This window comes from Aptenodytes patagonicus, chromosome 21 (assembly GCF_965638725.1).
Source record: "Aptenodytes patagonicus chromosome 21, bAptPat1.pri.cur, whole genome shotgun sequence".
In the NCBI taxonomy this organism is placed as follows: Eukaryota; Metazoa; Chordata; class Aves; order Sphenisciformes; family Spheniscidae; genus Aptenodytes; species Aptenodytes patagonicus.
This window is the reverse complement of record NC_134969.1, coordinates 1,274,015-1,287,282: the sequence shown is the minus strand read 5'-3', so window position 1 is coordinate 1,287,282 and position 13,268 is coordinate 1,274,015. Positions and strand designations below refer to the sequence as shown.

Here is a 13,268-nt window from a genome sequence, read left to right as displayed (position 1 = left end):
CCGAGAGGACAGACCACGACCAGCCCCCTCCCCAGGGCCAGCAGCTCTGGCAGCAGCAGCAGCAGCAGGGTCCCGGGCTCTGTGAGCAGGGGAAGGCAAAGCTGCGGGCAACAGGACGGCTGCGGGAGGCTGCGGCCGAGCAACAACCGCAGGCTGTGGCTTTGCCAAAAGGGCTTTGTTTGGCTATCAGAGGAAGGACACGAGTAGCTGCCAACGGAACAGGAAAGGAGCTGAGAGATCACGGACCCTTTTAAGTGGGGTTATTCATTAAAAAAAAAAACCCTGCTCCCCCGCAGGCAGCGGCCAGGGGAGCAGCAGAGCCTCGAGTCCCTGGGCGGGATGTCCGGGGCGAGGTGCGGAGGCGGCTAGCAGTCTGGTTGAAGGGGCAGGTCCATCCTGGCCCTGCTGCCGGCAGGGCTGCGGGCAGCGCCGGGGGCTCACTTGTGCTTGGCACGAGGGAACTCCTTCCTGCCCTTGTCGCGGCCCCCGAAGTAGCGGACCCTGTGGATGGCCTGCAGCTGCCGCTCGATGGTGGCCCTGATGTCCACCTCGTCGGGGATGTGGACGTAGCGGACGTTCCTGCCGGTCACAAAGAGCTCGTCCAGGCGGGACACCGTGCCCTGCCTGTCCGTGAAGGTCACCTCGGCCAGCCGCATGTTCATGAAAGCGTCCACGTTGGTGACGCGCCCCGTGGCCGTGCTCTCGTCGCGGAGGTCCACGGTGGTGACGTGGCCGTGCAGGCCCTGCAGCAGGATGACCAGGCTGTTCTCGGCGATGGTGCGCTCCTTGACGGAGTGGCTGACCTCCATCGCGCGGCTGCGGTGGGGAAGAGGGAGACGCCGTGCTGCGCCCCGGCCGGGCGCCCGCCTCCGCACCGCTGGGGAAACCCACCCTCCTCACCTTGCACGCTCGTGTGCACACGTACCACCCCTCGCACACTCACCTGCGCGCTGCCCCTCTCCCACGTCACTCACGTTCTCCATGTGCCCACCCCCTTGCACACCGGGGTCCTCACTGCCTGCTCCCCTTGCACGCTCACTTGCACACCGCCCCTCTCCCACCAGTCACTCACGTTCTCCGTGTGCACCCCCCCCTTGCACGCACATCCAAACCGTCCTCCCGCCCTTGCACACTCACCCACACGCCGCCGCCCCCCCCGCGCTCTCCACGTGCCCCCTGCACACGGCTGCGCTCGCCGCCTCCTCCCCTTGCACACTCACACGCCGCCGCGCCTCCCTCGCACTCGCCCGCGCCGCTCCGCCCCTTGCACACCCGCCCCGCCCCCCCCCCGCAGACGCGCGTGCCCGCCGCCCCCCTCCCCGCGCACGGGCGTGCGCCGGTGCCGCCCCTCCCCTTGCACACTCACCCGCCCGCCGGCCCCGGCGGCAGGAAGGGGCGGCCCCGCCTGCGCACTGCGCCCCGCCCCCGGCGCCCCGCCCCGCCCCCGGCGCCCCGCCCCGCCCCCGGCCGCAGCCGCTCGCAGTCGCGCTGTGCGCAGGCCTTTAATGTCGCTCAGAGCCCGTCCATCAGCGCCAGCAGGTCCTCGCCCTTCCCGGAGCTCGCCGGGCGCGGCTCCGCCACCTCCAGCTCCCCCAGGATGCGGGAGAGCTCCGCCCGCCGCCCCGGCTCCTGCGGGGAGAGACACCGCGCCTCAGCCCGCCTGCCACGCACCCGCACCGCGGGACGGCTGCCTGCTGGCGTGGGCCTCTCCTGGGGGGTACCGGGACGTGCCCCACCGCCTGCTGGCGTGGGCCTCTCCTGGGGGGTACCGGGACGTGCCCCACCGCCTGCTGGCGTGGGCCTGGGACTGTACTGGGACGCGCCCAACTGCCCGCTGGTGCCCGTGAACCCCTTTAAAAAGGGCTGCGGGCGTTGGGCTGTAACCGCCAGCAGGCAAATGATCCAGTAACAGTTCTCCATCCTATGCAGCTAAAAACTTGCTCTAATATTTGTCAGGTTTCGAGTTCTCTTATTAAATAGTCACCAAATCCACAGGCTTGGCAGAAAATACTGCCATTACTTACAAGCTTAACTGAACTGGGAAAAAAATGTATTTTTTAAGTCACTACTCTGGGTGAAACTCAGTTCTTGGCAAGGCAGAAATGATGAGAATCAAAGATCTGAAATGCACTGTACGTACCTGCGTGGCTTCTATGTTGATAACCTTGTAAGATAACTCCTCTGGTCTAGTCAATGCAGCGTGTCTTGATTAAAAACATGAAAAGAGTGCTTAATCTCATGAAGACATACAAGCAAATGATAAAAATCAGGTTTCATGAGGCTCCTGTAGGCGTGAAGTTTGGACAACGTCCCTATTCCTGCTAGGCAAATTAAAGCATTGACCCCAGTTTGGAGAATATTCCCCGTCTTGGATTTTTTATGCTAAGTGTAGAACAGTGGGAACATCTCTGTAGTTGAGATTAAAAGTAGGTAGAAACATTCTGCAGAAATCGCGTAACAAAAGGTCTCATTACCCTTGTGCTCCCTGCCAGGAAGGGGCTACGGTGTTCAAGCCTGTCAGGCTCATCGCCTCCAGCAGTTATATTCTTATCTCTGAAACATGTACGTGTATTTGGGGGAGAGGAGAGAGAAAAGGGCCGAAGGGATGTCTCTGTTCTGCGGGACAGAACTAAGCACAGATCGTCACCTGCCGCTGACCGCCAGTGTCGCCTGGGGGGAACGCAAGGCTGTGCATCACAGGAGACACCAGGAAGGGAAATGGCTCTCCTTGCCGACAGCCTTTAATAAAGAGGTCAAGCCAGGGAAACTGCTCCTCTTTTGTTCCTGCAGGGACCATCTGGACCAGAATAAGAAAATGCTAAAAAACCTGCTATTCTGTCCCTAAAGCTGTTAAGGGCCAGCTTCAGTCTCCAGGGCTGTCCACATGGCACCACATCACAAACCCCAGACCAAGAAGGACTTGAGCATACTCTTCCTCCTCGTCAGTTGTGAACAAATTCAGTCGGAATCCTGTTTCGCTGCCACCAGGTTTCTTGATCTCCAGACCTCCCAGCAGCCTGGCCAAAAAGTTCAGTTCTTCTTTAGCAAGAGGGTTAGGGGCTACATTGTCCTGCAGAGAACAGCAATGGGTTCATTGGTCAGGTTACCAGGGAGACGAGGACTGTAACAATTTTTGTGTTTTCTGGTATTACATAAATGTTCTGCAGTGATATAAATACATTTCTGCATTGTTAATGGTACAGACTGTGCAGATAAATATATAGCTGATAATTACTAGTTAAAATGGTTGCTTGAATTTATAGACCCAGGACAAGATAATTTTCCAGCTAAATTGAACAGCTGAGAAATCTGTAAAACCAGCTTTCTGTTTTCTGAAGAGATTAAAATAGGAAGCAAGTACACCACTGCACAAGCCTGTGTGCAAGATTTTTAGGAAAACGTGCCCTTCCCCTAGCTCAAAAGGGACCGTGGAGGATTGGATGGGGCTCTGAGAAGAACTAAACAGGTTCCCCTGAATTTATCCTGTAAGCGTAGACTAAAAAGATGGCTATTGTTTCCCTGAGAAAGGAGATGAACAAAGGGGAAGATAGTGCAACTGTATAGTAAATGACGTGGAGATGACGGATGTGGGTGTTTCATTCAGTGTCCCCATCTATGAAGAGCCAAGGGAAGCAGAATGTAAAGTCTGGTGGACGTGGTGAAACTGCTCAAAGGAAACGCTCCCACCACGTGTGACCGGCTGCAGGACTCACTGACACAGACTAGTTAACCAGTGACGGGACCGAACAACACTGACCTTTGCATGGGATGCCAAGTTTTTGGATGATCCTGACATGTGTGTCTCTACTGGCCGACTAACACTGTACCTAGAGAGAAAAACACATGAGGAAGAGCAACCCGTTACCCGTATGTGATACAGGAACTGGAGGGAGCAGCACAGGATCTAAATATGATTTTAGGGTGTTTTTCAGAAGACGGTAAATAACTGAAATGAGAAGTTACAGTTCACTTCTGTGGAGCATTGAGGCATTAAATGTACGAGCGACAAAGCTGTAAGAAAGAACACTGCTTTGTCTTACTCTGTGAATGGAAAAATTACATAAGACAAACATGGAGAAAAGAAAGGATTTCTTGAACGCAGTTAAAATTAAATTACATTTCACAGAATATGCAGTACCAGATGAGAACACTCTTTACTCAGCTCTACTGTAGACATAAATCAAACTTTTGCTCTTTTCCACAGCTCTTTATACACATCTATGCACACGTGTTCTGTTTCAGGCCATCACTTTGTAAAAAAAGTCAAGCGGATAATAGCGAAAGAGGCAAAAATAAACACACAAGGCTGAAGACGTGCTTCTGAACAAATCCATAACCACCAACGTTTACTTCATGTTTCTATGTAGGACAAAAATGACTTACATATTTGTTCCAAGTTTGAGGACTCTGTCTCCATAAAGATCAAAAGATCCTTCCCTTTGTGGAGTAACGTAATTTCCGTCAGTGATGAACTCAGTTCTTTTAACTTCATCTCCATTGCGATTAAACGTCCTTAAAAACAAGCCGTTATTGAAACATATTTAGTGGTTTTATTACTGATTTTCAGTACTTCCTCTGCTTGCTGTACAAGAGAGATGGGAATAAAACCCTATTCTGCACGTTGATAAATGGACAAATGACTAATAGCTAATTTACTGGAATACAGAATGCTAGAAATAGCTTAGTATTTCATTGCTGGCTGACTTAGTCCCAAATCCTGCCCTTTAAATAGTACTTACTGGAGGTTCAGCTATCCATGCAACATGAATGACAGCCTAAGCTCGATTCCTATTAGACCGCTGGGACTGACTGTTCCTCCGTGAGCAGCCACACATGCAAGGCACTGCAAACGGTACAAGCAGCGGTTCAGAATTCACCTGATGAGTCCCGGAACTTCTGTACCCCAAGGAACAGGGCCTGATATTGGCAGCACAAAGCGACCGTTAGAGTTTTGCACTTTATCCTTCAGAAAGATAGAGACCTGCAAAAGAATATTCCACCTTCTAGAAAATCAATTACATATCTTCTGATCCGAATTCTTTGAAGTCTGACCTTGCAGCCTTCCTGCCTAGACTGGGATTGGTTTCCTCAAGATTTTGATGTATATATAGAGACTATGATACAGGCCAAAGCCAGTGATGTAGAATTGTGGTCCAGAGGATGGGCACACTGATGTAACATTAAAAAAAGTGTACTGTTTATGCACTTGAGTATGATCAATTTATTTAGAGAGTATCAAGCCCCATGACTTCAAGCTCAGGTTCTCAGTTTCATATCAAGTTTCTACTAAAAGGAAAAACATATTTAGCAACTAGCAAATCCATACTAGTAGATACTCCTTTTTTCATAACATTTTAGAATTGAGTATTATTGTAGTAAATGTGCTCAATTTGTAAAATTTTGAAGATTGAAATTGCAAGCACATCAAGATGACTGAAAAGCTTAAGTAACAAATCCAAACTTACAGTGTAAATATGACAAGATACCTTCGTATGCTAGCCACAAACTCCCTTCTGTTCTTACTGACTAGTTATACTGGGCTCTTACCCTTATGTGCATGTCCTGAAAAAAAATGAGGAGTGTTTGCCTGATGAGCTGAAATTCACCAGCAGAGAGACAGCTGTACGTCTGGAAAAGAAAAAACATCATGTAAGGCTTTGCAAGTGTACTATGTCCAATGCAGCTAAAGGTGGAAACAAGTGTATGAGAATACTGCTAGCCAAAAACGGTATGTGTGTGGCAGGAGAAGCAGAAATGATATAAGGGGGGCTGCTGGTCATTATCAGTAATTATTACCCGTGACTGAGAGTCTGATTTAATTTCTGCTGAAGTCAGCAGAGACTTTGATGAGGCTGAATAAGCAATGTATTGATTTAAACTGGGCTAGCAGAAAAATAACACTTGACTCGTAGACATCTCCCTCTCCAGAAGCCCTTTGGAAACATTTCATGACTTCCCAGGACTTTTAACATTTTATGAAACAAGTTCCCTTTCACTGGGACACTCATATTCTTTGCCCAAAGATTTACAGCAGCTACACTAGCAAAAGTTGCTAACCGGGAGGCCAGTTTGTTTCCCTCGGGTTAAAAAGAGGGGAAGGTTATTTGGATGGTTCTCTGAGGTTGAGAACACATCAACCTCCACACTTGATATGGCACGTACTGATGTAGTATTTAGGCTCTAAGACTAGCTTGAAAGAGAGAGAAAAAAAAAAAATCTCAAACAACAGTGTGTCCCACCATTTTTCTAAGGGTTCTTACTTCAATCAGCTGTCGGAAAGTTTCGTCCACCTGGTTCAGAATGCCAGGAGAATCATGTATGAAATCCTTGATCGCGTCCAGGTGATTGAATGTGACCAGCAGAATGTCTTTGGGCCGAGGGCACAGCAGCACTTGGTATTTGAAAGCCATGGTCATAAGATCGTACAGCTGCAAAGTAACACGGGGAAAATTTGGTTCCGTCGCAACAGAGAGAGTGACACCGCTTCAGTAACTTCACGCTGATGTAGAAAGGGATTTAGACACTTAAGCTAGCACCATTTTAGCTTTGTTTCCTAAGAAAATAAGACCTCTGCAATCACATTGTCAGCCCTCCTGCTGGTATCTCCAACTGCCTTTAAAACTACTGCCAATTTCAACAACACTGACACCCGGGTAGAGGCCTCACAGGTAATCCAGTTCCTACAATTTCTTTCAAAATCATCTGCTGGATATCCTGTTTGCAGGCAAAAATTCTGACACCTGCAACTGCAAAACAGTGAGCGTCAATATAGAAACATATGTATTTATACACACCCACATATGTTTATATATTTTTAATATATATAAACAAATCCGATAAAGAATGCTTACTGAACCTCTTAAAATCAAACATTTACACATTAAAGCAGAAATACTTAGTTCTGAAGTATCTGATACTACCATGGACTTCCCCAAAGCTTCCTTGGCTGAGAACCATCTTTACAAAGACGGCTGTTACAAAATGCTTCAAAATTACAGTGACGTAAAGCCGTGTACTAATTATCGCAATCAGAAACTTGTGAACAGTAGCATGGAAGTACAGCATAGTCAGGGCTGGGCAGGTGGTCTTTTTTACCTTGTCCATGCTTGCCTGGTTCAGTCTCATGATTGAAGCATGAGCTAGCCGGTCGTACACTGTTCGCAGAGCTTTCTTGGAATAGAGTTCCTGTGGTTTAAACAGCTCTTCCATAAATTTTTTATTGAACATGGTTGTGATGATGTCATTCATAACTGCAAAGACAAAGAGTCTCTGGTTTTCGCTTCAGAAACAGCACGTTCATCTGATTCATTCCACACCAAGAACTTGGACACTGACAGCTGCGAGGACTGACATGAATGCTTACCTGTGAAAGCTAGGTACATAGCCACAAAAGAAAAAAAGGAGGAGGAACATCTCTTAACGTCAACATTTTTCTCAATCCCACATTGGTCTAAGCGAGCAGCACGATTCCTGCTGACTGTCCCCAGGGGCAGAAACGCTACTTAAGCTGTAGACAACAAACCCTGTTTTCCAGTGGGAATAAGACTGGTTTTGTTGCCTTGTTTTTACAGCAATGGTTAGCACTTTCCTCTCTTTAAACAATTTTTTATAGGCTACTCTGGCATGTACTATCTATAAAAGCTACAGTTCTGCTTCCCAAGAAGACTGTTTTGCATTGCTCTAGATTTTTGCAAACTATAGCTAGCTGACTCTGCCTGTTCTCTCTTTAGCCTTTGACACTATTAGTCTATTTTTCCTTCTAAACAGAAGCTCCTGAATGATTCAAGGCTCCTTGAAGTATTTGTGTTAAACGGATTAACACTTGACAAGTATTTAAGGAAGCATTTATAACACTGGGATCTATGTCAGGCCATCCAGGCTCTCACACAGCAACATCTGCGGATACTAGAGCAGCTCAAAAGCGCAGAACTCTAAACTTCCTTATGCGTGCTTCATTTTTTTATGTGTAAATTTAGACGTGGAATTGTTATGTGACTTACTCAAGAGTATGCAGAGATCAGGAGTGCTGAGTATAAGGGCTATGCTCTGGTTATCGAGCTTTTAATGCAAAGAAGATAGAAAAAATTTTGCAGTGATTCAAGCAGATGCAGTATCTTAGCTTTTGTGCTGGATCTGATACTTTTATCATATACCTGATACATTCTACAGAGTTATCATAAATAAGCATTTATTTCTCTATGAAAAAAATGGTAAATAAAAATTTCAATTCACAGATTACTGTACAAGCATGAATTTTCCTAAGCAGATGACTGTTACTGAAGCTTATAATGCCAGCTGATTCTTATGGATTAGAAGAATCTCAGCAGAAGTAATAAAATAATAATAATAATAATAATAACAATAATAATAATAATAATGATAAATAAAAATTAAACAAGTCATTTTAAAAAAGCGAACATACACATAGTGGTAATGATCAGCTATTTGAAGTACTGCTATAATTATTCATTGGTGGGTTAGACACCTGGCTTTTCGCAACTGTGGTACTGAAGCTACACAAACAGCCAAAAGAAAGCTGATGTCCCAGTCACTTCATCGTTTCTTAGATGATTAACTCTCTGGGGAACATTGCTAGGTATGCCGTAGGCGCTGGGAACCTGGACACTTTTCCCGAGGGCAAGTGCCTTCTCCTGAGATTCTCTCTCCCTGCTTAAACCTGATGTTTACAGGTTTCCTCCTACGCTGGTGTACATCACTGGTGACACACACATTTCAGCATCCATTGCACTGTACCTAACAGGGCTCACCAGTTCCTGTTTTAAGTACCAAAACGATACAGACAGGTCTCAGCCCAGTTTCTGAGCAGCATGGATTACAAATACACTTTGTAATTACAAATGGGAAAAAAAAATCCCTCTTCCTCGCTTCTTTTCAAATAAACTGTCCATAAAACAATCCCTACTTGCAGTCTGAGGCAAAAATCCTCACTTGTTTTCAGTGGAGAAAAATCAAATACAGTGTATTAGCATATATTTCATTTTGCAAGTAATCAATTATGACAAAAATAAGAACTTCTGCCCTGTACTACTATCAAGAAAAATATTTTTAAGTTGCTTGCATGTGTTGTCTGCACAAGGGCTTCTCCTCCGTCTTCGGAGAGTCACTAATAACCAAAACTGTCAGGAGACACACAATGTCCCAGTACGCTGACTGGAGCTGGTAGATATTCACAATGGAATCGGAAGAGCTGCGTTAACCACACACCCAGCCTTACGTAAATTATCTTCTGAAATTAAAACCTCTTGTATTGGCTATAAAAAGAACTGAGAAAGACATAAAAAAAATCACGGTAAAGGGCAAATCTCACACGGTATGTTTGATAATGACAGAGCAAAGAGATCTTAGAGCACAGGTAGTCCCTAGGGAGATATTTACACCATTCTAACAACGGAAAATAACAAAGAAAGGAGCGTTAGCTCAGGAAAAATGGCACGCCAAGCAACATAGCAAAAAAGCAATTTAGCAGAGAGGGGTTTCATCAGCTGGGAGGGGGAGAGGGAAACCAAGTATAGACAATGCGATGGACAGAAGAGAAGCTGAGGATTTACGGTGGTTTTCGCCTACACGTGCCATGTCACTGGTGACAGACACGTTCCAACGTCTAGCGCGCTGTCACATAACATGGCTCAGATGCATGACATGAGACTGGAGTCTTTACGCCTGGATTACGCTCATGCTTCTCGGAGGACATTCAAGGCAGCAGGGGGAATGCTACGAGTCCAAGACAGTCACACGTTCTACTTGCGATAGGTTTATAGTTTGTAACAAGGTCAAAGGCAGGCGAAGCCGCCTCGTCATGGCTTCATCAGCAACAGACTCGGCTGGTTACCCTGTGTAACTCTTCAGAGATCGCCCCAAGAGCAGTGTTCACAGGCAAACTTTTTTTTCTCCCAAGAGAAGCTGACTGGTCAACATGGGATCTGCATCTGCCACTACCATCTAAATATGACAAAGCGGGCTTTTATACAACTCGTCATCATTTCAGATGTGATAAAAGAGGAACATGGAATCTTTTAGACTTCTGAGATATTAAATGCTGGAAAAAAGTGTTCTTGGAAACAGCACGGAATGGGAGGGGGGGAAAAAAAAAAAAAAAGCTGGGGCAAACTCCAGGATGTCAGTATTTACCTTCAGTAAATATTCAAAACCTCCATATGATGCTTATTTTGAAAAACATGAATTATAACCCTGATCTCTCTTAAAAAAGGGCTGCTCAGAAAGACACTGAAAGTTCCACTCATGTTCACCTAGCAAAAAAACTGAGATAGTTTAAGAGATTTATTTCCTCATCCAGCTCCTTACCGCACCCCTTTGCTGGAGGCCAGCATTGCAAGGCAGAGTCCAGAAGGAAACGCACACTCACACCTCAGCGGCTCCACTGCAGAACCTGATGTCTCAGCTCAAACCCACCTTCAGGGATAATTTCAGTCAAGATGAGCTTGGCTGAAGTGTGGGCACCTGCTCCTCTGTGATCACTCTGCTGCAAGGGTGGTGACCATGAGCAGAGATGGCTAAGCAGCTAGGATGGAAATGCCTCAAATCTTTCCTGGGGTTCACCTGTCAAAACCCTAAGCAATGGATTAGAAAAAACCTTAGAAAAATGCAGTATACATAATATTCCTGCATTTAAGCAGAAAAACAACCTTCACAATGCTCACACAATTATATGCTTGCATTAATACGATGCTAGAAAAATACAAGTATCATTTTGGCTAGAAAGACCGCTATGATAAAAAGTTTTGATCTATTTATAGTCTTGGTTAAATTAGCAACTTATTTTTGAAGCCATATGATTTTGAGATACTGTCTATTTTTTCTAAGATCTATAGTTAAAGTGCATTTTAATGAACAGGTGAGTATTGTTATTCATCTTTGACGCTATGACTAGAAGGCTGCAGGAACAGCATACGGTGTGTTCGCGTACAATGAACCTCATGTGTGCGCGTAGGGGTGTTCGTCTACTGCATGCAGCTAGAAGATTACAGTACCTCGTTTCCTGTCCACATCTGTCCATTCATCTACACGAAGCATATAAAACAAAAACATCAGTTCAAGAAGTAAGAACAATAGTTTCAAGGAGAATAAAATAAATAAACTTAAAAAAAAAAAAAAATCTAACTAACAGACTTTGGTTTTTCCCATCAGCATTCAGCGCTTAACAGGAACAAACTCTTCTGTTACTTGACATCTTCCAATGAGCGCCAGAAGATGAAACCTTGCCCTCCCCTTGGAAAAAATCTTGTTGCTTCAATGGAGATAAAATTTCACCCTTGATCGAATCTTACCATGTTTTGCATTTAGCTTGGAAAGTTTTCAGCTGTTTTTTGCACTTACAAGCGAACAATATTTGAGTGAAGAGTTTTAAGCATTAACAAACACCTCAGTGTGGCTGAAACTACATCTCAGCAAAATTAATGCTCAATTTTTTGGAAAACACGTGTGGATAAACTAGTACAGATCTAATTCTCCTGCTGAGATATTCCACCAAGTGTGGCTAGTTTAGTTTAAGCTCTGAACTTAGACCTATATGAACAGTAGTAAACCTCTGTCAGATCATGCTCTGAAGACACACATGAATAATTAAGTCGCACTGCTGTAGTGAAACCTTTGATATTGCTTAGCACTTCTTCCCATTGGGTAGGCAGAAGGGAAAAAGAAGTAACAACCTCTTCAATACTGAGTTAATACTGAGTTGATTTTTTATTACAAAATACTAAAGCTTCCCGAACCACAGTCCCCATCACATGACAGGAAGCTGCAAGAATTTTTAAAAGCAAAGCTGTTTTAATTTAAAAGTGGTAAACAAAGAGGTGCTCAGCTGTAAGCTGGATTTTTGGTGCACGCATGTGAACGCACAGGGCTCTACTAAAATAATTTTGAGAAAATGCTAGACTGACAGATTTTTGTAAAAGCTGGACAAGGGTTTCAGGAGCCATATTTACGTTACTTGAAGTTTTTCTTAATTGCACATGCTTCCTCTGCATAGGCTTTACAAAATTATTCCCAGAAACTACTTCCCATTGCAAAGCAATCTGGTCTTCCTGAAACAGCTCAGGACCTGGATCGAGACACTCAAATCCTGAGTTATTTTGATTCCAAAAGTATCTTTCTGAAGCTCTAACCTCTGAAGCAAGTACAGAAACACTGAAATGTATTTCAATTTCTACCTTATCTGTACACACTTCACAAATCAGCTGCAATAATACCTTCAGGCAGTTATTACCACAGAGACTTCACGAGAGCTGATCGACTCAACGGGCTTTACTTCAAATTCAAGACAAGAAAAACCACAGGCGATCGATCGCCGCGACAGCGCTGTTAAGCCGTGCTGAGGAAACCACTCGCCCAAGACTCCTTTCGAGGACAGAGGCTGCGATGCCCAGTTCCTTTTCGAGCATCCTTCAGCAACCGTTCAGCAAGTATATTCCTATTTATTCCTGAATTGCACGTAGAGAGCCAGCACCACAGAGCGAGCGGGTGCGAGCGGGGTGTCGGGGAGCGGCCGACCTCTCCGCCGGGCACGGCGGGAGGAGAGCCCTGCCCGGGGGACCTCTGCCGGGCACGGCGGGAGGAGAGCCCTGTCCGGGGGACCTCTGCCGGGCACGGCGGGAGGAGAGCCCTGTCCGGGGGACGGGCACCGGCACCCGCCGCTATGGCGGCGCCGCTCCTCCCGCCCCTCGGGGCCACCCCGACATCGCCAGCGACTTCCCGGCGCTCTGCTCGGCACCGGCTCGGAGCGGAGGGCCGGGGCGGCCCCCCACGCCGCGGGACAGGGCTCTCCGCGTCTCCTCCGACGCTGCCCCGGACACGGCCCCGGCAGCGGGCCGCAGGGAGAGGCCCCGGCACGGCACGGCACGGTCGGGCCGCGGGAGCCCCGGACGACCGGAGCGACCCAGGACCGGCTCCGGGAGGGGCCCCGGCCGCCCGCCGCTCACCTTTGCGGGCCTTCTCCCCGGGGATGCTCTGGGCGCGGAGGCGCTGGTCCAGGATGTAGAGCATCTCCCCGCCCAGGTTGAGGAACAGCAGCGGCAGCGCCCGGGCCGACATGGCGACCGCCGACCCCGCCGCCGCCGTTGCCGTTGCCGGGCAGCCGAGGGACCAATGGGAAGGCGCCGCCTTGGGCGGCCGGGGCACGGGGCGCGCGTGCAAGCCCCGCCCCTGCGCGTGCGCAGCGCCCCGCCCAGGACAAGTCCTCGGCAGCCCCGCGCTTGAAAATAGCCGGGCGGGGCTAAAGCGTTTGTGAGGAA

The 13,268-nt window shown here is 47.4% G+C and overlaps 2 protein-coding genes across 6 annotated transcripts; both read right to left on the bottom strand.

Moving 5' to 3' along the window:
* Positions 1-160: 160 nt before the first annotated feature.
* On the bottom strand, positions 161-1,382 carry LSM10 (LSM10, U7 small nuclear RNA associated). 4 transcript variants are annotated; one of them, XM_076357147.1, is made up of 2 exons: positions 1,367-1,382; positions 161-816 (listed from the first exon to the last, which is right to left on the bottom strand). In XM_076357147.1, exon 2 carries the CDS (start codon positions 807-809, stop codon positions 438-440), a length of 372 nt encoding a protein of 123 aa, XP_076213262.1. In that variant the 5' UTR covers positions 810-816; positions 1,367-1,382; the 3' UTR covers positions 161-437. The 4 variants fall into 4 exon arrangements, with proteins under 4 accessions (XP_076213262.1, XP_076213261.1, XP_076213263.1 ...); XM_076357146.1 differs by lacking the exon at positions 1,367-1,382 and adding an exon at positions 1,221-1,254; XM_076357148.1 differs by lacking the exon at positions 1,367-1,382 and adding an exon at positions 1,138-1,155.
* A 104-nt stretch (positions 1,383-1,486) lies between these two features.
* Positions 1,487-13,108, bottom strand: OSCP1 (organic solute carrier partner 1). 2 transcript variants are annotated; one of them, XM_076357117.1, is made up of 11 exons: positions 12,957-13,090; positions 11,010-11,039; positions 7,096-7,250; positions 6,261-6,428; positions 5,548-5,628; positions 4,878-4,981; positions 4,384-4,512; positions 3,758-3,827; positions 2,931-3,070; positions 2,141-2,204; positions 1,487-1,629 (listed from the first exon to the last, which is right to left on the bottom strand). In XM_076357117.1, the coding sequence occupies exons 1-11, from the start codon at positions 13,066-13,068 to the stop codon at positions 1,513-1,515; spliced, it is 1,170 nt and encodes a 389-aa protein (XP_076213232.1). In that variant the 5' UTR covers positions 13,069-13,090; the 3' UTR covers positions 1,487-1,512. The 2 variants fall into 2 exon arrangements, with proteins under 2 accessions (XP_076213232.1, XP_076213231.1); XM_076357116.1 differs by lacking the exon at positions 11,010-11,039 and having other exon boundaries at positions 12,957-13,108.
* Between the last annotated feature and the right edge of the window lie 160 nt (positions 13,109-13,268).